This window comes from Lissotriton vulgaris, chromosome 8 (genome assembly GCF_964263255.1).
Source record: "Lissotriton vulgaris chromosome 8, aLisVul1.2, whole genome shotgun sequence".
Taxonomy (NCBI): domain Eukaryota; kingdom Metazoa; phylum Chordata; class Amphibia; order Caudata; family Salamandridae; genus Lissotriton; species Lissotriton vulgaris.
The window spans coordinates 442,021,182-442,046,848 of record NC_141696.1 but is presented as its reverse complement, the minus strand read 5'-3'; the positions used below and the strand labels follow the sequence as shown (position 1 = coordinate 442,046,848).

The 25,667-nt window shown below is 53.9% G+C and overlaps 1 protein-coding gene across 1 annotated transcript in view; it reads left to right on the top strand.

Annotated features, from left to right (window-relative positions):
• LOC147697156 (uncharacterized) overlaps window positions 1–25,667 on the top strand; it is a 1,724,744-nt gene that overhangs the window by 1,566,846 nt on the left and 132,231 nt on the right. Inside the window, exon 11 of the mRNA XM_086936112.1 lies at window positions 21,591–21,671. Coding sequence (XP_086792238.1) covers window positions 21,591–21,671 — 81 coding nt within the window. The remainder of the gene's footprint in view (window positions 1–21,590; window positions 21,672–25,667) is intronic.

Genomic DNA, 25,667 nt, shown 5'->3' with positions numbered 1-25,667 from the left:
GGCCGCCCTGCTTTGCCCTCTGACCGCTGGAAGAGGCCGCGCCGCACCTCGCAGGGACCCTCCCCCAGTACGGACCGTATTGGAGGCGGCATGCCGCGCCCCACCTTCCGGAGACCACCCGCCACATCAAGAGACCCCAAGGCATGCTCCGCCCCCTGTGCATACTCGCTGAGTACGACTCGGCCTACAGACGTCGTCGTGTGGACCGGAGCGCATCAGACACTTCCTCCACCTGTCAGCACAGTGCTTATCATGGACTCGGGCCGGCAACGTTCTTATTTTCCCATAGGCCCTGTGCACTTTAAATTGTTCCAGTACGCTCCTGCCTACCAGCCTTGTACGCCGCAGGCCTGAGGTGCGTACCCCGAGCAAGAGCCTTCCGTTCGTCTTGAAGTGCGAGTCCCACAAGAGTGGTACGACTCGTACCCCGCAGCACAATCGACCGCGCCGTACACGGTGTACCGCGAGACGCGTGGGAATCGGCAGGGCCTGTTCTCTCTGCCCGAATGAAGTGAACAGAAGTGCTACAAAGCACACAGACCTAACGGACCTTGCCCCAGAGACCTGAAATAGTACCCTGGGTGTGGTGGAACTGTTTTTAAGATAACTACAACCAGATGGAAGCAACCTAAGCATTCTTGTGAACTTGAAAGAAACACTTGCCATTTTTAAATCTTGAGGCCCCAATTTTAAAACGTTACAGAAGGTCTTTACTTACCTACATATATTTTTACATAAAGATTACGTATTGTTTTATACAATCTACAGCCTTGTGTCCATTTGTGGGGGATCATTGGATTTTCTGCGTGTAATCATAAATGCTTAACTGACTAAATGCTCTTGGGATTAGCCTTGACTGCTCGCGCCATGCAACCTAGAGGGTAAGTAGGGGTTATTCTTAAAGGGTAGATCACTTGCCCTGTCTAGAGGAGAGGGTCCCTGTTTGTCACAAGTGTATACCTGTGCCAACCAGAGACCCCCAATTCTAACAATCATGCTTATGTTTTAAAAGTGGGAAATGCTTGGTCTGTTGTCCTTTCCCCATGCCTTTATTGGTTATGCATTTGTATATATATGTCTGAAAGAAAGATAGATTCCTTACCTTAGAATAACCCCCAGGCGTCAGACTGGATCCGGAAAGCTTAAGTCAGCAGTACCCCTGCGCGTCGGTAGGCGTCGTCATATGGCTCTGCATATGTCATTGGCATCGTAGTCGCTGAGATGACGTCACTGGAGCTACTTAGACAATCCCACTCACGCTGATGTCAGTTCTTTCTTTGTCCGCACCAGCAAGCGCAGATCCGGAGAGAGCAGTACCCCCAGTCAATTTTTGACTGACCGTCTCAGGACTTTTGTCTCTGTTTTATGAGTCTTTGACTCCTGATGTGTAGAGATGCCTGGTTTTAAATATTGCACGGCTTGTCCCCGCACGATGTCAGTGACGGACCCACACCGTGAGTGTCTCTACTGACTGGGGCACGACTCCGAGTCGTGCCCGGAATGCCGGGCCCTGGCTCCGAAAACTTTGTGGGAGCGGTCCCGAAAGTTGCTGGAGGCCCGGGAGTCGGCTTTGTGCCGTTCAAGGTCCTGGTCCCATGGGAGGTCGAGGGACCAGTCGTGGAGCCGCCATCATCATCTTTCAATGAAGTCTTCGCACTCAGAGTCAGGTAAGGCGAAGCACAAAAAGTCGAAGAAGCAACTTCGCTCTTTGCCTTCCCCTAGCATGTTGCACGACCCTTTCCGGGTCCATTGGCCAGTCCGGCCAGGCTGCAGAAGTTCCTGTGGAGAAGTGTGGCTCACTGGTTAGAGCAGGCAGACCCTGAAGCAGAGGTCAGACCCGGGACCAGGGTTCAATTCCCGACGCGGCAGGGTCTTGAGCTCAAATGTCCATGGACTCGATAATTCTCGCTTCGGTGCCTGACCTAATCATGGGTTCACACTCTGCAACTCTGGGCATTAAGCTTGCTTAATCTCCACAACGGCCCCCCCCGCGGCGGGATGCCTGGCTTTCACCTTGGGGATGCCCTGTAGGGGCTATCTCACAGGGAAAGGCCAGGACGGGTTCCCAAGGCAAGCGCGGAGATACCCCTTCAGGGGTCGATTCAGGCGCTATATAAGAAACATAATAATAATAATAATAACAATGGCACAGGTCTTTGGCCCATCGGGCCCCGTCGGCAAGCCTTCGGGCCCCGCGGGTCGGACTGGGGGTCCTCGCTCTTCTAAGTCATCAGCTCTGGTCCCGACGTCATTGACAACTCCGGTCTCGATGTCGAGAGACCCCCATGGATCCATGCTTGGATCCCAGCCGATGTCGGTTGGCCTCGTACAACCTCCATTGACATCGACGACCGAGCCGCTGCCCCCAACGTGGGGATGGTGCCGGACCGGTGTCAATCAACACCGATTCTGACGCAGATGGGGAATTTCTATCTGTTTCTCAATCCACCTCCTTCTTTTCTGCCTGCCCGGCAGGTTGTGGAGGATGGGGAGGACTGGGAGGGGTCTGAGGACCCTCTCGCAGCCCAGTGTGAGTTGACCCGGATTGGGAAGAGGACATGGGGATGCAGGTGACCTGGAATTTATTCCAGAACCCGGCACACTATTTCCTCCTATAACAAAAACAAGGACCCCCTGATAAGGATACCGTTCCTGGGTCACTATTTCCTCCTACCATGGCTACGGAGGAGGGTGGTACATATTCTGTGGTGTTGCATAGGGCGGCCGAGGCTCTCCACCTCGAGCTACCTATGGTGGCCATCAGGACTAACCTCCTGACAGAAGTGCTTCGGCCGGCATCTTCCTCTACGGAGCCGCTGCTGCCCTTCAGTAACGCACTTGCGGAAAATGGAACCATTTGGGAAGAACATTTTTACTTCCACCAGTTCAGGCCTGTGGTCTGTGAACACTGCATACCTCTTGGGCCATTATTCCCATTCTGTATGGGACACAGTTGCGCAGGTACTGCATCAGTGGCCAGAGGAGGCCCACACGGTGCTCTCCCAAGCTATTGCTGAGGGGAGAGACGCACCCAAGTTCACGATTTGTTGTGGCCTTGACACCGCCGACTCGCTGGGCAGAGCGATTTCCATGACAGTGGCGCTACACTGCCACGACTGGCTGAGGACGACTGGCTTTTCCGGGGATGTCCAGAACACTCTCATGGACATGCCTTTTGATGGCACTCGCCTTTTTGGTGACAAGGCAGATAGTGTGTTGAAGCATTTTAAGGACTCACGGGCTATGGCCAAGTCTAGGGCCTTTCAGCCATGCGCACTCTTTCCGCTTCTGCTTTTGGCTCCTTTCGTGGCCAAGGAAAGGACGGCCAAACACATTTGTTTCAGAGTCACAGGCCTGCGCAGCAACATTCTCAGAGCAGCCGTGGATGTTGGACCCACAGAGGTGGGTCATGGGGCTAGCAGGCGGGTCAGTCCACCACCTCCACCTGCAGCAACTGCCTCCAAACCTTCCTAGTCTGGTGTTTCAAGCCCACCACACACCAGTGGGTGACAGGATTTGCTATCACCTCCCCCACTGGCACTCCATCACTTCGGACAGGTGGGTTCTGCAGATAGTCCGACGGGGCTTTTCCCTCCCCTTTGAGAGTACCCCTCCAGCCATGCCACCTCAGTACCACTGCATGTCAGAGGATCACTTGGCACTTCTCCAGCAGGAAGTTAAGGCACACTTGACCAAGGGGGCCATTGAGTGCATTCTGATGCCACAAGTAGGTCGTAGTTGCTACTCCCACCACTTCCTGGTTCCAAAAAGGACAAGGGCCTGCGTCCTATTTTAGACCTTCGGAACATTAATTGCTCTCTCCGGAAGGAGAAGTTCAAGATGCCCACACTTGCTCAGGTCTCCTCTGCACTAGACCCAAAAGACTGGATGGTAGCGTTGGACTTGCAGGACGCTTACTTTCATGTCCGCGTCCTGCCGGCCCACCAGTGATACCTACAGTTCACGGTAGGCCACGAGCACTTTCAGTTCACTGTGCTCCCTTTTGGCCTTACCAGCGCACCTCGGGTGTTCACGAAAATGATGGCGGTGGTCACAGCTCATCTGCGCAGATCAGGGGTGTCAGTCTTCCCCTATCTTGACGACCGGCTGTTGAAGGTGGGCTCGCCCCAGGCAGTTGTCTCTCACCTCCAGCCTACGGCCGATATCTTGCATTTGCTAGGGTTCTCCATCAAAGTGCCAAAGTCGCACCTGATTCCCTCTCAGAGGCTCCTTTTCATCGGAGCGTTTCTGGACACGGCGCAGTTTGGGTTTATTCTCCTGAACAGCGAGTCCGGGAAAATCCGATCTTTTGGCCCTTTTCCTGGGTTTCGGTCAGGATGACCCTGAGGCTGCTGGGCCTCATGGCCTCCTGCATCCTGCTGACCAATCATGCCAGATTGCATATGCAGGCTCTGCAGTGGGACCTGAAGTTCCAGTGGGCGCAGCATCAGGGGGACCTGTCCGAGTATGTACAGATCTTGGAGGGCACTGCACAACAGTTGCAGTGGTGGCTCATGAATCAGCATTGGGTCAGCGGCAGATCCCTCTCCCTTCCTCAACCGGAGAACACAGTGGTGATTGATGCGTCCCTCCTGGGATGGGGCGGCCACATGGGAGAGGCAGAGATCAGAGGCCTCTGGTCTCCGGCGGAGTCCAGGCTTCATATCAACGTTCTGGAGTTCCGGGTGATCCTACTTACACTGAAAGTATTCCTTCCCTCTGTCAAGGGTAGAGTCGTGCAGGTGTTCACAGACCACACCACCGCCATGTGATGTTACAACAAACAAGATGGGGTGGGGTTCTGGATCATATGTCAGGAGGCTCTGCGCCTCTGGACATGGCTGGAACGTCAAGGCATTTCCTTGACGGTTCAACTCCTGGCAGGTTCTTTGAACGCCAGGGCAGACGAACTCAGCCGCAGGTGCATGATGGATCACGAATGGCGACTTCACTCTGAGGTGGTGCAAGGTCTCTTTCAACAGTGGGGGGAGCCTTGGTTAGATCTATTCGCCACGGAAGAGAATGCGCATTGTCATCACTTCTGCGCGTTGGAATTTCCAAGGCGGCACTCGCTCTGCGACGCTTTTCGTCACGAGTGGAGCTGCGGTCTATTGTATGCCATTCCACCTATACCACTTCTACCAAGACTGCTGAAGAAGATCAGGCATGACTGGGCCCAACTCATTCTTGTGGCTCCGGACTGGGCTCAAAGAGTTTGGCTTCCCGAGCTACTCAGTATGACCATGGATCCCCCAATCCGACTGCCTCTTCGAGAGGATCTTCTGTCGCAGCAGCAGGGGACGGTCCTCCACCCGAACCTGTCCAGCCTCCAACTACATGTGTGGAGATTGAGTAGTGACAATTGAGTCCTTTCAACTTGCTTCCTGAAGTCTGTGATATCATTCCGCCTGCCAGGCATCCCTACACTAAATTGGTATACGCCTGCAGGTGGGACACATTTGTGGCATTGTGCACAGCAAAGGCGTGGATTCCCTTTCTGCCTAACTTACAGAAGGCCTTTTGTTCCTTCTTTCTCTGGCCCAGCAGAACTTTGCTCTGGGCACTATTAAGGGCTATCTTTCTACAGTTTCGGCCTTTCTCAGGCTCCCGGATCAGCCCTCTCTTTTCATGTCCCCTGTTGTAAATAGATTTCTTAAAGGCATTACTCACCTTTTCCCTCCTATTCCATTTGTAATGCCACAGTGGATCTTGAATCTGGTTCTTACCTATTTGATGAGAACTCCCTATGAGCCGCTTCACAACTGTCTTCTTTGTTTATTAACTTTGAAAACGGCTTTCCTGGTTGCCATCACCTACGCTAGTCGCGTGAGTGAGCTCCAGGCTCTTTCCTGTAAGCCTCCTTTTCTGTCGATCCATCCGGACAAGGTTGTGCTTCGCACTCGTCCTTTCTTCTTGCCAAAGGTTGTCACTGCCTTCCACATCGGGCAAACTATTACCTTGCCCGCTTTCTTTCTGCCAACGCACCCTTCCAGAGAGGAAGAGAGGCTCCACTGTCTAGACCCAAAACATGCTCTCTCCTTTTTTCTGAATCGCACACAACAGTTCCGGGTGGATGACCAGCTCTTTGTTGGCTACTTGGGTGCCAAGAAAGGCCGGGCTGTACACAAGAGGACTATGTCCCACTGGGTCGTCGGGTGTATCAAGGCCTGTTATTCTCTGGCTAAAAAGAAACCTCCGAAGGGGTTGCGCACCCATTCTACCAGGGCGACAGCAGCTACTACTGAATTGGGACGTAGTGTACCCCTGCAAGACATCTGTCAGGCAGCCACGTGGGCCTCGCTGCACACTTTTACTAAGCATTATTGCCTTGACAGTCAAGAGTGAAGAGACAGCTTCTTTGGCTGTTCTGTTCTCTGTGACTTTCTGGTGTGATCTTTGTTCGCAGACCCACCACCGGACTTGGTATTGCTGGGGTATCTATTCTAAGGTAAGGAATTTATCACTAACGTGTTTCTTTCATATGAACAAGTTACTTACCTTCGGTAACGATATATCTGTAAGAATCATTAGTTAGTGATCGATTCCTTACCGCCCCACCCATTCTACCCGTTCTGCGAACTGATTTCTAGGGTTAAGGTCATCCCTTTCAGGGCCCTGGTTTCAATGCACCAGTGGTCCGTATCTTGCATGGCTCTGTGTTCCTGGCGCGGAAAGTCATGTACAGAACTGATGTCAGCGCACGTGGGTGCGTCTAAGTAGCTCCAGCAACGTCATCTCGGCGACTATGAAGCCAACGACGTAAGCGGAGCCGTACAACAGCGCCTATTGATGCTCAGGGGTACTGTTGACGAAAGTTTTACGGGTCCAGTCTGATGCCTGGGGGTTATTCTAAGTTAAGGAATCCATCACTAACTAATGTTTCTTACAGATATATTGTTATTGAAGGTAAGTAACTTGTTTATTTAGTATACTATGTATTCATGTGAAAATGTGTTGCTCCGCCCGTTTGACTTAGTGGCACAGAAAAAATGAGTGGAACTGACGTCAGCACGCCGTCGAGGTCCTCTTATGGCTCCGATTATGTCATACGGAGTCGCGAGTGGAGCCGTCTTATTATGACGACGACGTGGGAGAGCTAGGAAAGAATTTCCACAGAATACTGGTGCAGGAGGTATCCTAAAGGTGAGGAATCCACAGGCAGATACTCTTTCCACCAGAAAAAGCGTTACTGAAGGTAAGTAACTTGTTTGTTAAGAGGGCAGCCGAGGTCCTTGGACTGGAGCTGCCCTCAGGGTAGGTCAAGACTAATCTCCTGACCAAAGTGCTTTAACCTGGGGCTTCCACATCTGAAAGAAACACGTTAGTGTTAGATTCCTTACCTTAGAATATCCCCAGGCGTCAGTCTGGATCCGGAAACTTTTGCGTAGCAGTACCCCTGCGCGTCGGTAGGCGTCGTCTGCAGGCGTCCCCTGCGGCTCCGCGTCCGTCGTCGGCGTCGTGCGCCGTGATGACGTCGCTGGAGTACATAGACGCCGCCTCCGCGCGCTGACGTCAGTTCTTCTTTTTTCCGCGCCAGTGGACGCAGATCTGGAAGAGCAGTACTCCGGTCTTTGACCAAGTTTTTCGACTTTTTTCTCTATTGTGCCTGATAGGATGCCTGGATTTAAGAATTGCGATGACTGTGAGCGCACGATGTCGGTCACAGACCATCACCGCCTCTGCCTCCGGTGTCTGGGCCCCGACCACGACGTGGAATCGTGCCTCGACTGCCGGGCCCTTACCAACAAGGCTAGGCGGGAGCGGTCCCGCAAGCTGCTGGAGCTCCGGGTGTCGGCCCCACGTCGGGACCGGGAGCGGTCCCGGTCCGGCCGGAGGTCGGGGGAGCGTTCGAGGGAGCGGTCGCGGAGCCGCGCTGGGCGCTCCGGAAGTCGACACCACTCGTCAGGCTCGTCAGGTAGGAAGCACAAGAAGTCGGGGCGTCGTCATCGTACCCCCGACTCCCCCCGACGCTCGCGCGATGCGGCCGGGGGCTCGGGTGACCCCAACCCCGCGGCTCCGCGAGAGTCGCCGGCGCGGCCTGCCTCATACCCTCCGGTCCCTGGGCATGGCGCGACGCCTGAGGAGATCGAGGCGTTCCTCATGGCCATGAGGGCGCTCGCTTCTCCGACGGGGCCTACGGCGCCTTCGGGCCCAGTGCTACCGTCTGGGGGCCCTGGCGGTTCGGGTGTCCCTGCCTCGGCGCCGTCGGGTGCTCCGGGCCCGGCGTCGCCGACGGCTCCGACCCCGGCGCCGCAGGGGCCTTCGGGATCGGCGCCGGCTGGTCTTCCGGCCTCCCCGGCGCCGTTGCCATCGGGGTTACCCCCGGCGCCGCCCCCGCGCGGCGCCGGTTCTCCACTGCCGGTTCCGGCCGGCGGTGGGGTTCCGGCGCCGGCTCCGGGCGGCGCCGTCCCCTTACCTTCTCCGACGCCGGACGCGGCGCCGGATGGGCGTCGCACGACGCCGGTCCCGGCGCCGATGGGGCCCATGAACCCTGAGGAGCCGGTCTTCATCATTGACTCCGAATACGGAGAGGATGAGGAGTACGGTGAAGGTTGGGAGGGGTCCGAGGACCCTCTGGCTCGCGAGTGCCAGTATGACCCGGACTGGACGGGTGACTTGGGGGATGCCAGTGGTTTGGACGACTCCCCTAACCCTGGTTTGATCTCTCCTCCAACCGTGGCATCGGTGGAGGGAGCTGCCTATTCTGTGGTGCTGATGAGGGCTGCCAAGGCCTTAAACCTTGAGCTCCCCGTCGCGGCCGTGAGGCCTAACATCCTCACCGAGGTCTTCAAGCCGCAGTCATGCCCTTTGGAGCCTCTGCTGCCGTTTAATGAAGCCTTGTCTGACGTTCTGTTGGGCACGTGGTCCAGGCCCGCTTCAGGTGCGCCTGTTGATCGGAACGTGGCCAGGCGCCACCGTCCTTGTCCGGACGACCCCAAGTACCTGTCTACCCACCCCACTCCTGAGAGTCTGGTGATCCAGGCCTCGACCTCCCAGTCCGCATTCCCGTCGGCCCCGCCCGACCGGGAATCCAAGAGGTATGACCAGTTTGGAAAAAAGGTCTTCTCGTCCATTAGTTTGGGCCTGCGGTCTTGCAACACCGCCTGCCTCTTGGGCCGCTACACCCACTCTGTGTGGGATACGGTCGCGGAGCTGCTGCCAGAATGCCCCATGGAGGTGCGGGCAAAGCTCGGTCAAGCTGTAGCTGAGGGCCGGGATGCAGCGAAATATTCCATTCGGTGTGGTCTTGATACGACCGACTCGCTGGGCAGGGCTATGTCTACGACGGTGGCGATTCGCCGTCACGCCTGGCTGAGATCCGCCAATTTTTCGGCTGATGTCCAAAATACCCTGATGGACATGCCGTTTGATGGCTGTCACCTGTTCGGTGACAAAGCGGACCACGCGCTGGAACGCTTCAAGGACTCCAGGGTCACGGCCAAGTCCTTGGGTCTCTCGACCCAGCGTCAGCAACCGGGTTCGTTTCGTCCCTTTCGTGGCCAAGGAAGGGGCGCCCCCACACGTGCTGCCAGCCACGCGCCGCAACAATCCTTCCAACGCGGTGGCGGCCGTGGAAACCGCCGTGGTGGCGGTCGGGGACAACGGCGGGGTCAGACCACACCTTCCCCCGCAGCATCTACCCCAAAATCCTCCTAGTCCGTGCTTTCGGCCCCATGTGACGCCAGTGGGTGGCAGGGTTCGCCATCACCACGCTCACTGGCGCACGATCACTTCGGACAGGTGGGTGCTGCAAATTGTCCGAAGGGGCTACTCCCTCCCCTTCGAGACCTCTCCTCCAGCCATGCCACCGCAGAACCACCGTGTGTCGGGGGACCACTTGACACTTCTGCAGGAGGAAGTTACGGCCCTCTTGGCCAAGGGGGCCATCGAGCGCGTTCCTGGGCCAGAAGTAGGGCGTGGTTGTTATTCCCACTACTTTCTGGTGCCCAAGAAGGACAAGGGGGGCCTACGTCCTATCTTGGATCTAAGGAACGTCAACGGCTTCCTCCGGAAGGAGAAGTTCAAGATGTTGACGTTAGCTCAGGTCTTGGCTGCTCTAGACCCGCAAGACTGGATGGTAGCGTTGGACTTGCAGGACGCCTATTTTCACATCCCCGTCCTGCCGGCCCACCGGCGTTACCTGCGGTTCACGGTAGGCCAGGAGCACTTTCAGTTTATCGTGCTCCCCTTCGGCCTTACCAGCGCCCCACGGGTGTTCACAAAGGTGATGGCGGTGGTCGCAGCCCATCTGCGCAGGTTAGGGGTTTCAGTCTTCCCCTACCTAGACGACTGGTTGTTGAAGGCGGGCTCGCCCCAGACAGTCGTCCACCACCTTCAGATGACGGCAGACCTCTTGCACGACCTGGGGTTCTCCATCAACGTGCCGAAATCACACCTGTGTCCCTCTCAAAAGCTCCTTTTCATCGGAGCGGTTCTGGACTCGGCGCAGTTTCGGGTTTATCCTCCGGAACGGCGGGTTCGGGATATTCAGGCTTTGATTCCCATCTTTCAGCCGCTATCCCGAGTCTCGGTCAGGTTGACGCTGCGGCTGCTGGGACTGATGGCTTCCTGCATCCTTCTGGTGCATCACGCCAGGTGGCGGATGCGGGCTCTGCAGTGGGACCTGAAGTTTCAGTGGGCCCAGCATCAGGGCAACTTGTCCGACCACGTCTTGATCTCGGAGGGCACTGCGAGACAACTGCAGTGGTGGCTTACGGACCGCGATTGGGTCAGGGGCAAGTCCCTCTCCCTTCCCCAACCGGAGCACGTTGTCGTGACGGACGCGTCCCTCCAGGGCTGGGGTGGCCACTTGGGAGAGGCAGAGATCAGAGGCATCTGGTCTCCGGCGGAGTCCCGGCTCCATATCAATCTGTTGGAGCTGCGGGCGATTCGTCTGGCACTGAAGGCATTCCTCCCCTTTGTCAACGGGAGTGTAGTGCAGGTGTTCACCGACAACACCACCGCCATGTGGTACTGCAACAAACAGGGCGGAGTGGGGTCGTGGACCCTTTGCCAGGAGGCTCTGCGCCTCTGGCAATGGCTGGAACGTCAGGGCGTGACTCTGACGGTTCAACACCTGGCAGGTTCTCTGAACGCCAGGGCGGACGAACTCAGCCGTCGGTGCTCGATGGATCACGAATGGCGTCTGAACTCGGTCGTGGCGCAAGGCCTCTTTCTGCGATGGGGAGAGCCTTGGTTAGATCTATTCGCCACAGAAGAGAACGCGCAATGTCATCAGTTCTGCGCGTTGGAGTTTCCAAGACGGCACTCGCACGGCGACGCCTTTCGGCGCGAGTGGAGTTGCGGTCTGTTATACGCCTTTCCGCCTATACCACTTCTGCCCAGAGTGCTGAAGAAGATCAGGCGCGACCGGGCCCAAGTTATCCTTGTGGCTCCGGACTGGGCTCGAAGGTACTGGTATCCCGAGCTACTCAGCATGTCAGTCGGTCCCCCGATCCGCCTGCCCCTTCAGGAGGACCTTCTGTCGCAGCAGCAGGGGACGGTCCTCCACCCGAACCTGTCCAGTCTCCACCTCCATGCTTGGAGATTGAGCGGCGGCAGTTGAGGCCATTTGACTTGCCTCCTGAAGTCTGTGATGTTATTCTGGCAGCCAGGCGTCCCTCCACTAAGTCGGTATACGCCTGTCGGTGGAACAGATTTGTGGCATGGTGCACAGCAAAGGCTGTGGACCCTCTTTCTGCCCCTCTTTCGGAGATTCTTCTGTTTCTTCTTTCTCTTGCCCAGCAGGGCTCTGCTCTGGGCACTATCAAGGGCTACCTTTCTGCCCTTTCAGCCTTTTTGAGGCTTCCTGATCAGCCTTCTTTGTTCAAATCCCCGATTGTAACTCGATTCTTGAAAGGCATCACTCACATGTTTCCACCTGTTCCGTTTGTGATGCCTCAGTGGGATTTGAACCTGGTTCTCACTTTCCTGATGTGTGCTCCCTTTGAGCCCCTTCATTCTTGCCCTCTCCGTCTCCTGACTTTAAAGACGGCTTTCCTGGTTGCCATCACCTCTGCCAGGAGGGTGAGTGAGCTCCAGGCTCTTTCTGTCCAACCTCCTTTCCTGTCCATTCATCCTGACAAGGTGGTTCTGAGGACTAGACCTTCTTTCCTGCCCAAGGTTGTTTCGGCCTTTCACATCGGGCAGTCCATCACCCTCCCTTCCTTCTTCCCGCCTCCGCATCCTTCAAAGGATGAAGAGCGGCTCCATCGTCTGGACCCAAAACGTGCGCTTTCATTTTACATGGATCGCACACGCCAGTTCCGGGTGGATGACCAACTGTTTGTTGGCTACGTGGGTGCGAAGAAGGGACGGGCGGTTTGTAAACGAACCATCTCTCGATGGGTCGTCCTCTGCATCAAAGCGTGCTACTCTTTGGCTCGGAAGGAGCCTCCTGTTGGGCTGAGGGCCCATTCCACTCGGGCCACGGCGGCTACTACTGCCCTGGGCCGGGGAGTCCCCTTGCAGGACATTTGCCAGGCGGCTACGTGGGCCTCGCTGCACACCTTTGCGAGGCATTACTGCCTGGACAGTCAAGTCCGGAGGGATGGCTTCTTTGGCCGTTCTGTCCTCCAGGACTTTCTGGTGTAGTTTTGTATTGGTTCGCAGACCCACCACCGGGGTTGGTATTGCTGGGGTATGTATTCTAAGGTAAGGAATCTAACACTAACGTGTTTCTTTCAGATGAACAAGTTACTTACCTTCGGTAACGATATATCTGTAAGAAACATTAGTTAGTGTTAGATTCCTTACCGAACCCACCCATCCTCCCCGTTCTGCGAACTGATACCTAGGGTTAAGGTCATCCCTTTCAGGGCCCTAGTTTGTACATGGCACCAGTGTTGGTTCTCTCATGGCTCTGCGTCTCCTGGCGCGGAAAAGCTGTGTGCAAAGAACTGACGTCAGCGCGCGGAGGCGGCGTCTATGTACTCCAGCGACGTCATCACGGCGCACGCCGCCGACGACGGACGCGGAGCCGCAGGGGACGCCTGCAGACGACGCCTACCGACGCGCAGGGGTACTGCTACGCAAAAGTTTCCGGATCCAGACTGACGCCTGGGGATATTCTAAGGTAAGGAATCTAACACTAACTAATGTTTCTTACAGATATATCGTTACCGAAGGTAAGTAACTTGTTCCTCTGAACCCCTATTGCCCTTTCATGAAGTACTTACGGATGTCCTTCTAGGAACATGGTCCAAGTCTACCACAGGGGCTTCTGTGAAAAGGACGATTGCAAGCTGCCATTGCCCAGCTCCAGGTGACCCAAAGTTCGTCAGCCAACACCCCACCCAGAAAGTTTGGTGGTGCAGGCCTCTACTTCCCAGGGCACATTCCCTTCTGCACCTCCGGATAGGTAATTCAAGAGACTGGACTCATTTGGGAAGAAGTTATTTTCTTCCTCCAGTCTGGGATAGCGGTTGGTGAATACTGCATGCCTTTTGGGCCATTTCTCCCACTCTCTTTGGGAGACAGTTGTGCAGGTGCTGCCACAAGACCTGGAGGAGGCCCAGGCTGTGCTCTCCCAAGCTTTCAAGACGGGAGGGATGCAGCAAAATTCGCCATACGGAGTGAATTAGATAAAACCGATTTGCTGGGCAGGTCGATTTCAACGACGGTGGCCTTGAGGCGCCACGCCTGGCTTTGTACAACTGGCTTGTCAGGGGATTTCCAAGCCAATTTGATGGACATGTCCTTTGATGGAACTCGCCTTTTTGGGGAAAAGGCAGACTCGGCCCTGGTCAGGTTCAAGGACTCTCAAGCTAAGGCCAGATCCTTGGGCTGGCGGATGATCATTTCAAGCTGCTCCAAGAGGAAGTTACAGCTCTTTTGGCCACAGGACCTATAGAAAGGGACCCACTTTCAGAAGTAGGCAGTTGTTGTTATTCCCGCTACTTTCTGATTCCGAAGATGGACATGGGGCTAAGACCCATTTTGGATCTTAGGACCATAAATCTCTTCCTCAAAAAGAAGAAATTCAAAATGCTTACTTCGGCTCAGGTCTTGTCTGCCCTAAACCAAGAGGACTGTATGGTAGCCTTGGACCTGCAGGACGCGTATTTTCATATTCCCATCCTGCTGGGTCACATGCGTTACCTGCGGTTCAAGGTGGGTTGCGAGCACTTTCAGTTTACAGTGCTGCCTTTCAGCCTTACCAGTACCCCTCAGGTGTTCACCAAGGTGATGGCGGTGGCTGCAGCTTAACTGCGCAGGTTAGGGGTGTCAGTCTTCCCCTACCTTGACGACAAGCTGTTGAAGGCAGCCTCACCCCAGATAGTCGTCTCCCACCTTCAGACTATAGCAAACCTCCTGCATTCACTGGGGTTCTCTATAAACGTACTGAAGTCACACCTGACTCCTTCTCAGACGCTCCCTTTCATCGGTGCTGTTATGGACACAGCGCAGTTTCGGGCTTATCTTCCAGAGCAGCGAGCCCAGTATATTCAGGCTATGATTCCGATATTTCAGCCTCTATCCTGGATTTTGGTGAGACTGTCTCTGAGGCTGTTGGGCCTCATGGCCTCCTGCCTGCTGTTGGTAAGACGTGCAAGATGGCATATGCAGGCTCTGCAGTGGGACTTGAAGTTCCAATAGGCACAGCATCAGGGAAATCTCACTGATGTGGTTCAAATCTCGGAAAGAACTGAAAAAGTTCTGCAGTGGTGGCTAACGAACCGAGATTGGGTCAACGGCAGACCTCTCTCCCTTCCCCTACCAGATTTCACAATTGTGATGGATGCATCACTTCTGGGATGGGGCAGCCACTTGGGAGAGATGGATATCAGGGGTCTCAGGCAGAGACCGGGCTACCCATAAACTTGCTGGAGCTCCGAGCGATTCGCTTGGCATTGAGAGCTTTTCTTACCTCTGTCAAAGGGGAGGCTAGTGCAGGTGTTCACGAACAACACAACTCCCATGTGGTACTGCAACGAGCAAGGCGGGGTGGGGTCATGGACCCTTTGTCGAGAGGCCCTACATCTCTGGACATGGCTGGAACAGCAGGGCATATCCCTGGTGGTTCAACATCTGGCAGGTTCTCTGAACTCCAGGGCAGACAATCTCAGCCGCTGATGCCTGCTGGATCACGAATGGTGTCTCCAGTCGAAGGTGGTACAATGTCTCTTTCAGCAGTGGGGAGAACCTTGGTTTGATTTATTCACCTCCAAAGAGAACGCGCAATGTCAGCAGTACTGTGTGCTGGAGTTTCCAAGGTGGCTATCGCTCGGTGAAGTGTTTCATCCCGAGTGGAGCTCAGGCGTGTTGTACGCCTTTCTGCCCATAGCACTCCTGCCCAGCGTTCTTAAGAAGATCAAGAGTGACCGGGCCCAAGTCATTCTTGTGGCTCCAGACTGGGCAAGGAGAGTCTGGTATTCAGAGCTTCTGAGAATGAACATTGATCCTCTGATCAGACTGCCCCTTTGGGAGGATCTCCTGTCGCAGCAGCAGGGGAGGGTTCTCCACCCGAACCTGTCAACTCTGTGCTTCAGTGCATGGAGATTGAGCGGCGACAGTTGATGGCTTTTGATCTTCCTCCCGAAGTCTGTAATGTTATTCTTGCGGCCAGGCGGCCCTCCACTAACTCACCTACCCTTGGCAGAATTTTTTTAATACTGTACAGAAAGGTCAATTGACCCTCTTTCTGCTTCTCTTTCCACTGTCCTTTTATTCATTCTAACCCTTGCTCAGCAGAGCTCTGCTTTGGGGACTCTCAAGGGTTACCTCTCTGCTCTGTCTGCTTTTTTGCGGCAGCCAAACCAGCCTTCTCTCTTTAAATCTCCTGTTGTAAATAGATTTCTTAAAGGGCTGGCTCACTTGTTTCCACCAAAGCCCTTTGTTATGCCACAATGGGACCTTAATTTGGTCCTCACTTACCTGATGTGCACTCCTTTTTTATCCTTTGCAAAATTGACCCCTCCTGCGGTTCACCATCAAAACAGCCTTCTTTATTGCGATTACATTGGCCCGGAGGGTGAGTGAATTGCAGGCGTTATCCAGCTTGCCTCCTTATCTTATGTCCTTTCCGGACAAAGTGGTTCTACGTACCAGGGCAGAATTGTTATCAACGGTTGTCACCCCATTTCATCTGGGCCAATCCATTGCTTAGTCCACCTTCTTTGCTCCCCAACATCCCTCTAAGAAAGAGGAGCGTCTTCACGTCTGGCCCCAAAAAGAGCGTTGCCGTTCTACCTTGACCACACAGAAGAGTTCTGGGTGGATGGCTAACTCTTTGTGGGGTATGTGGAAGCAAAGAAGGCAAAGCCAGTGCAGAAAAAAAACATCTCTTGCTGGGTTGTTCTCTGCATTAAATTATGTTACGCCTTGGTGAAGAAGCAGCCCCCTGAGGGATTAAGAGCCCACTCCACCAGGGGAAAGGCTGCAACTACGGACTTGGCTCAGGGTGACCCAGTCCAAGACATCTGTAAAGCAGTGACGTGGGCATCATTGCACATGTTCACAAAGCATTATTGCATTGATGGTTACGTGCAGAGGGATGGGTACTTTGCCCATTAAGTCTTGAAAGACTTTTTAGTCTAGGTCATGAGTCTGCAACCCCCCGCCAGGTGGGTATGGCATGTGTTAGAAATTAGATTTCTGGTTGGCTAAGGCTTGTGCCAAAGACAGTCAGAAACCACCCCTCTAGTCAGTGCAAGGGAGTTACATGTCAAAGATAACCTCTGCTCACCCCCTTGGTAGCTTGGCACGAGTAGCCAGGCTTATCCCGGTGGCCATGTGTAAAACATTTGCACAGGCACACAGCAACAACATCCCAGGCACACTACTAAAGGAACTCCACACAGGGTTATATCAAAAATAGCCTTTGTATTCTCATAACACATTAGAATAATAATCACACTGAACACGGAACAACACTGTATGGAGGAACACAACCCCTATACTGAATGGTGGGTCACTGATCCCTCCCCTCCTTCCCTTCAGGACGAACAGGAATCATGTCAACTGTTGCCAGGGTGCGAAGAAGACAAAAACTGCGCCTTTAATTGGGCGTACACCAAAGACGAAGAAATGCCCCTGTCTGACGTCGGCTTCTCAGCATTGGTAAAAACACAGGAAGAACAGGAGACGGCGTGTGACGACACCGTGGAGGAAGACGGGACGAGGAGACGAGCGGACAGAGAGAAGAGTGGAGAATGAAACAGCCGAGAAAGAGAAACAGACGAGCCCGGAGGCCAATGACCCCGCGATTCGCCTTGCCACACTCCCAAGGGAGGAGTGTGGCTCAGACAGGTACAGCAGAGGATTTGAGTTGGGCGGGGAAGCGGGGTGTTTCACCACCTTAGATCAAGGGAACACTCCCTCCCTACTGTACATAGCTGTACTTTGTTTTAAATACTCCCAACACCCTCTATCCTCGTCTCCCTCCTGCGCCCTACACCTCCTTCCCTCACTACGTAACTCACCCTACCTAAAGTATATAGCACGAGTCACCGGTGACCCCCCCACTCCTCAGGTATCCCCCCGGGTGTATATAAACCGAGGCCGTGAGACTTAACGGTCCTTCTGTTTCTGTCCCCATCACGCTGCAAACCAACGGAAGGTACCAGCCACCCAAGACCGTATCCGGAAGAGGCCCAAGACACCGGGAGGACGAGACGGAGTCCAGAGTCACCATGGATCCATCCGAGTTTGCACAAGAGAGACTGACATTCCGCCACAGAAACCCTTTGTGGAAAATAAAGCCCTCTTTACCTAAACTTCGCCTCAGGCCTCTCACTGCACCCACATCACACACACAATATACACTGTGCCAACTGGCACTGGGCAATATTTACAAGGGGTTATATACACATGACAGGGCCACATGGACCACTGTCAAAACTATCACAAAGCGAACTTAGTAAAAGTAAAACAGATCATAAAGGTACATCCAGTAAACACTGGTAATCACTGTACTTAGCATCAGCCTGTAACATAAACTACATTATGCACAATATCACACCAGGCACAAATTACATTCTGCGCCAAGCTCACCAGCATAAACACATTATGCAATCCTCTCATAAGTCTAAACACATTAGACCCTAACCTCCTTATCATAACTAACATTAGGGGCATAAATCACACAGTGAAACATAATCTCACTAGCATAAACCATGATATGCAAAACAACCTCATAATCATAAACCACAGTTAGAGGTATAACACAGGGGGCGTAATCATACTACATACATTACATTTCCTAGCGCCACATCACATTAGGGCCTGACGCCCTACAATCCCAACAGCCCCCCTGGCCAACTGGCCATCTCAAACAGGGGCTCAAATGCCCTATGTCCCAAAAGGCAGGGTGCGCTTCCAAAGCAGCGAAAGTCAAGGGTGTGCAATCTGCGCAGACCAAAACGTTGCAGCTGCCCACTACTTGCTGGGCAGCAGGGAATGTCAGGGGCAAAGAAGTGCATCTCACTCCTAACTCAAAACATGCCCCCAAAGAACTCTGCACCCAAAGGTGCAGCTTCCCACTACTTGCTGGGCAGCTGTGAATCTTTAAATGAGGCCTGGCACCACTGTACCCTTTGATTCACTCTGCCAACATTGGAGCCACCTAGGCTCTAAACACAATAATGCCCGTGTGGGAGACCTGGTGAGAATAAACATGCCCACCATGCTGGAGCCACACGGGGCTCTAAACAAACAATGCCAGCAACATTGGAGCGGCCCGCTCTCCTGGCGGGACTGCCCAGATTCTGCCCATCACTGGGAAAATCACGGGCTCCTCTGGCCCTTTTAAGGACACATCACACCAGAAATGCCTCCCAGCCCCACCGGGGCCTATAACACAATAATCACTGCCCCTCTCGTTGGAGCGGCCCGAAACGCCGGGTCCGCTCAGAAAGCAAACAAAAGGGAACACCCTCGAGCCCCCTCTTACCGGCTCTCGGCCGGTGTCTTTTTCCAGGCAGCGGCTCCATCTCATGGACGTCCTCTGGTTGGCACCGCAGGGCTCTCCTAAGCTCACGGGAGCCCTGCCTAGGTGCACACAGCCTCTCCCCTGCTGTCTGCTTCATTAGGGCTGCGGGGGCAGGCTCGGCAGCATTTGGGGAGCTCCCCTTCACTCCTGCGGTACTCGCCCTCATTTCTCTTCCCAGTTTTAAGAAGCTTCAAAAAGCTTCTTAAAACTCACCTCTTCAATCAAGCTTACTAAAATAATGCTCTGCTTTTCTTCGGTGACTTCTCTGTGGTTATGCTTCGCACCAGGATACTCAAGAGTAGTCGTGCGCATAATAAATACCCATATATAACATAACTTCTCCTAAGGGCTTGAGGAGGCGGGGTAGGCTCCCGTCCTCCTTTAGAGACACAGCCCTCCTTCCGGACGCATTTCTTTCCTGCTTCCGTCCCGCCGGCCCCGCCCACAACCAGGCGGGCAGCGGATCGCGTCGGGTTGGTTTCCTTCCTCGTTGCGGCACAAGAGGGGTAGGCTTCCTCCTAATTCCAAATCGACAGCGGGGTAGGCACCCGCCATTAAGCTATGTTAAACAGGGTGGACACCCAATTAAAATCATAGAAATAAGCGGGTGGGCCCCAGAAAGACAAGGCAAATGCGGGGGAATCCCTAAACTGGAGATTCCCTCTGAGGCGAAGTGCAGCCCAGTGCTGTGACGATCCAGCGCTTCTCTCCCTGGGGACAATTACAGCTCTTTGCTGTAATGGAAATAAAGCTCTTCCCAGGGCGCTAGGACAGAAAACAAAATGGTCATGTAGAAAGAAGAACAAAGTCCCAAAAGTCCTTTACCCCTTCGATGCTCATGACAAGCTCAGCTCATCATGCAGTACAATGGTTGTGTACTCATGACGAGCTGAGCTCGTCATGAACAATGGTAATCAAAGGTTCTCAGCACAGGAGGGGAATTGCTGCAGCAGTGATGGTGTTAAGGCATCCATGGGGCAAGTCAAGGCCCAGGGAGGCAAGCCCTCATGAAAGCCCCCCCTGGGCCCCAGAAGCAGCCCGCCCCAGCAGGTACAGCAACCAAGAAGTGAACATTTTCATGGGGTCACAGCCCCTATATTTATACTAGTAAAACCCTTTGTGTCACAGCACAGGGCTGAGGGGATACCAGTCAGAACTGGTATAGGGGAGCTTTGGAGCACTTTGTTTTGCTCAGTTCCTCTCTCCTTTGTCAGGTGGGGGCTCAGGGATTAGATGCACCACAGGGGTCGGAGCCGGCATTGTGGAGGGAAGGCACAGTCCTATTCAGGTCCCAGGTGCAACTCCTCCCTCTCATCTGCATGCAGATCTCTCTATTCACCACTGGGCAGACTCCCCCTGTCTCCTGGAGCCACCCACACCCCTCAGCTCCTGTCACTCACAAGCCAGACATGCAATTCACATCAGGCTGGCAGACACACAGCACACAGAAATACCAACTTCTAAAAGTGGCATTTCTCCACCAGTCACCATAAATCTGCGCACACCATTGTGCAGCATTCATCCTCACAAGTTCATACATACCAAACTCGCCCCTGCACTTTTCTCATACCAGGAATTACATGGACACACATATCCCCCATGCATTCTCATGAGAGGGCATGCCAGTCTCACCACACATACCCAGAGAGCGCACGCACTTTACACTGGACCACAGTGCTAAAGTGCTCAGAGGCCTAAAATCACCAACACCAGGTTACAGAAAAAGGCTAGGAGAACGCAAAAAGTTTCTGGGTGAACATGCAAAAAGGGCCAATTCCAACAGCTTGGGTATCTGATTCTAAGTTAAGGAATCTGCAGCTAGAAGTCTCTATCAGATGAACAAGTTACTTACCTTCGGTAATCTAGGAACATGGTTGATCTCTTTCAGGGCTCTAATTTTTCATACTAGTGGTCAGTGTTCTTCATGGCTCCACGCTTACTGTGTGGAAAGCCATCAAAGGAAACTGATATCAGCTTGCCTGTGTTGCACCTATATAGGTGCTGTGAACCTCACTTCTGGTGTGGCCAAGGGCGCAAACTGCGCCTATCGATGCTACCTGTGCAGAGGTACTGCTCACTAAATATTTCCCAGATCCAGTCTGACTCCTGGAGAAATTCAAAGGTAAGAAATCTGCGGCTAGCTATAGTCGCTACCAGATAAGGCGTTACGAAGGTAAGTTATTTGTTCTTTGCGCAAGCGTGCATCACTTTTGTGACGCCAACCTAGCACACACATTTAGGTAATCTGGGCCTCACTGTTTTTTTATTTAATGAAGATAGCCTTGATTGAGAAATTGTTTTACAGGTGAATAACTTTATCTTCCAAAAGCCAGTTTCTTGAATAACTTATGAGGAGTGCTTTACCATCACCAAATTCAGTACAGTGAATGTTCTTTGAGCAAAGATTCACTTTCTGGTAAAGTGCACATGACAGCATGTTTAGGTTACAATGTGCAGTAATATTTTTCATATGCACATTGGATTAGTAGTAAGTGCAGTCTTGAACTGCTATTTTGCGGTTTGTTGATACCAAGTGCAATATTATCAATCATATACACCTAAAAAACTGTTGATTATTATGCTGTGGAATGAGACTGGGGCACACTTTTCATTAGTGCACTAACCTTTCATGTGTTACTGTTCTCTAAAGTTTTTGCAGATCAGAAATCTGAGGAATCAGAAAATGTAAAGAAAGAGGCACATCAATCCAGGTTGACAAAAGGACATAATCCAGTTTTAGGTAAGGACATCGGTAGCTCAGGAAACTCACCAGCTTCTGCTTGGTATTTAAAGTAAAGCAAAAATGGTTCCTTTGGGCTTTGCTTGTATTCCCCACTTACCCTAAAGATGGATATCAAGGGCCAGATTTACTAATATTTGGTGAAACACAATGCAGCAAGACAACTTGCTACGCTAGTTACGCTGCACCAAATGAGAGGGCAGGAATGTGTCATATTTATTTATATATGTAGAAAAAACTAAGAGAAATAAACATATTTATCCTCGTTATGCCTTACTTGGGAAGGCACACATTTTAGCATATTCCCAGGTTTACCAGTATTTGGAAACCAAGAATGTGGCAAAAAAGCATGGATGGATGCATAAGAACACCTATGCTCCACCCTTGGAATGCCTTCTCAGCACTTAGTAATGCAAGGCAGCAACTTCTGCTGCCTTACCTTACTTCAGATTTACTATGCCATGCAGAGCCATGCAAAGTGATGCAATGGCAACGCAAGCCCTTAGTAAATTTGGGCACAACTCTCCTGAGATGTTCTAATTATTGTAAGATAGCATTGCAACAGTGTTGTGTCACTCCCTCATGCTTATCAGTGTCACAGAGACTAGAAAGTAAGACTGGGCGGTGAACTCCACTCCGCTCGCAGAGTTTTCAGTTTTCCACACTTCGCATTATGCGGAGCTCGCGGAATTCCGAAAAGCTCCACTTCGAGGAAGCAGAGTTTTTTTCCTCGCTCACGTTAATCAACGTCAAGTTGCCGAGCCCGAAAGGGGAAAATCCACCTCCCGGCTAGATTTGTCCTAATTCGCGAGCGTCAACATCAAGTTGGCAATCGCAAGCGTGGAAAATCAATCTACCATTGAGATTTCTCAACTCGGGAGGTCAGATTTGTCATTGTGAGTGGTTGCGCATGCTCGCGACCGCTGGCGTTGAGAAACTGTTGGTTTGAGTTGAGAAAGCTGCCGCTTGAGTAAAAATCTACTAGAGCGGCAGAAAGGAAGCAGCACACGCTTGCGCTGTGCATGGTGCCGTTTGTGATGATTGCACAGTGTGAACAAGCATCTGGCACTGAAAATCATCGCACACAGTATTTATCTAACGCACTCCACCGCTTGTGTAGCGCGGCAGAGGTTTTTCTTTACTTCGCAGAGTTCTGCTTAGCGGAGCTCCGTGAACTCCGCCCGGCTTACTAGAAAGTAAACCACCCATGGGTTGGGAGGTTGTTGGGTGTCAAACCTATAGGTTTAAGAATGCACTTTGATCATCCTCTCGCCTATGGGCAGGAGACAGAGTTGGCAACGCTGTCCCGTGTTGAGGCTGCAGTGGTTCTGACATTCAGCTAGGGCAAGTGTTTTGGCAAAGGGCTGTCACCCAGGACATAAGTTCTGAATATCATTCAAACTGCAACCTCTCATTATCTGAAAGAAACAGGTTAGTATTAGATTCCTTACCTTAGAATATCCCCAGGCGTCAGACTGGATCTGGAAACTTGCACGACGGTAGGTGTCGTCTGCGGCTCTGCGTCCGTCGTCGGCGCCGGGATGACGTCGCCGGAGTACTTAGGCGCCGCCCTCGCGCGCTGACGTCAGTTCTTCTTTTTTCCGCGCCAGCAATCGCCAATCCGGAAAAAGTTGTACCCTTAGTTAATTTTGTGACTAACTTTTTCGATCCTTTTTGTTCATCTTTCGAAGTCTCTTGACTCCGACAGTGCCGGTAGGGATGCCCGGGTTCAAACCCTGCGACAATTGTAGCCGACTGATGTCGGTTACCGAGTCCCATCGCCGGTGCCTTCACTGTCTGGGCCCCGACCACAACGACAAGTCCTGCTCCGACTGCCGGGCCCTGACGTCCAAAGCTAGATGGGAGCGGTCTGGCAAGCGACTCGAGCGCCCGCAGTCATCGCCGTGCCGCTCGAGGTCCCGGTCTGGAAGGAGGTCGAGGGACCGGTCGCGGGGCCAGAGTCACCACAGTTCCGGGAAGTCTTCAGGTAAGAGGCACAAGACGTCGAAAAGGCGACATCGCTCTTCTGACTCCCCCCGATGCTCGCGCGACACGGCCGGGGGATCGGGCGACACCGCCCCAGCGGCTCCGCCGGAGCTGCAGACGTCGCGGCCTGCTCCATACCTGCCGGTCCCTGGGCAGAACGCGATGCTGGTGGAGATCGAGGCTGTCTTCGTGGCCATGAGGTCGCTCACTCCTCCGTCGGGTTCCGCGGCGCCTTCGGGCCAAGCGGCCCCGACTGGGTCCCCAAGCGGGCCGGGTGCTTCGGCCCCGGTGTCGTCAGCGACTTCAGTCCCGATGCCGCAGGGCCCCGCCGGATCCGGCTCCGGATCCGGGTCGTCGCCAGTCGACCTCACGACCTCGCCGGCGCCGGCCCCAGGGTGTCGCCCCCAGCGCCATCTCAGGACGATGCCGTCCCCGGTCCTATATCGATTCGGGTCCGACATCGGAGCGGTGCCGCTCGGCGACATATTCGACGCCGCTAGGAGATTTCTACTTCTACGACCCGGCCCCATCCTTTGAACCAGAGTATCAGGAGATGGGTGGCGAGGAGGATTGGGTGGGGTCCGGGGACCCTCTGCCACATAATTGCAGTCTTCTATTTACTGGGCAGGTGAGCTAGGGGAGGCCAGTGGTCTGGACACTTCGCCAGACACTGGTTTTGTATCCCCTCCTACCGTGGCTACGGAATAGGGGGCTGCCTATAGTGTGGTGCTGATGCGGGCTGCCAAGGCCTTGGGCCTTGAGCTCCCCGTCGCGTCCATGAGGACTTACCTCCTCACTGAGGTCCTTAAACCGCAGGCAAGCTCGGCTGAGCCTCTGCTGCCGTTTAATGAGGCCTTGTCAGGTGTTCTCCTGGGCACTTGGTCCAAGCCCGGTACAGGTCCGCCTGTAGATAGGAACGTGGCCAGGCGCCACCACCCGGCTCCGGTCGACCCTTGCTTCCTGTCCACCCACCCCACCCCGAGAGCCTGGTCATCCAGGCCTCTAACTCCCAGAGCGCATTCCCGACAGCTCCCCCCGATCGGGAATCCAAGAGCTATGAGCAATACGGGAAAAAGGTATTCTCCTCCCTGAGTTTGGGGTTGCGGTCAGTCAACACCGCATGCCTCTTGGGCTGTTACACCCACTCTCTGTGGGACACGGTCGTGGACGTGCTGCCACAATGTCCGGAGGGGGTCCGGACTAAACTCACCCAAGCCCTTGTGAAGGGTCGAGATGCAGCACGGTATTCCATCCTGTGTGGGCTGGATACCAAGGACTCGCTGAGCAGGGCGATGGCAACGACGGTGGCGATTCATCGCTACGCCTGGCTGAGGTCCGCCAACTTTTCGGCTGATGTCCAAAACACACTTATGGACATGCCATTTGATGGCCGTCGCCTCTTTGGCAACAATGCACACAGTGCGCTTGAGCGCTTTAAGTACTCCAGGGCTAAGGCCAAGTCCTTGGGCCTCTCGCCCCCGCAGACAGTTGCCTTTCGCTCCTTTCGTGGCCAAGAAACGTGTGCCCCCACACGTCCTGCCAGCCACGGCCCGCAGACTACATCCAGCATGGTGACGGACGTGGTAACCGCCGTGGCAGCGGTCGGGGACAACAGCGAGGTCAGTCCTCACCTATCCCTGCAGCATCCGCCTCAAAACCCTCCTAGTCCGAGCTTTCAGGCCCATGTGACGACAGTGGGGGGCAGGGTTCGCCATCACCTCCTCCACTGGCGCACTGTCACATCGGACAGGTGGGTGATGCACAACGTCCGAAGGGGCTACTCCCTCCCCTTCGAGGCGACCCCTCCAGCCATGCCACCGCAGTACCACCGCGTGCCGGGGGATCACTTGAGTCTTCTGCAAGAGGAAGTTACGGCCCTCTTGGCCAAGGGGGCATTCGAGCGCGATCCTGGGTCAGAAGTAGGGTGTGGTTGTTACTCCCACTACTTTCTGGTTCCCAAGAAGAGCAAAGGGGGCCTACGCCCTATCTTGGACCTGCGGAATGTAAACG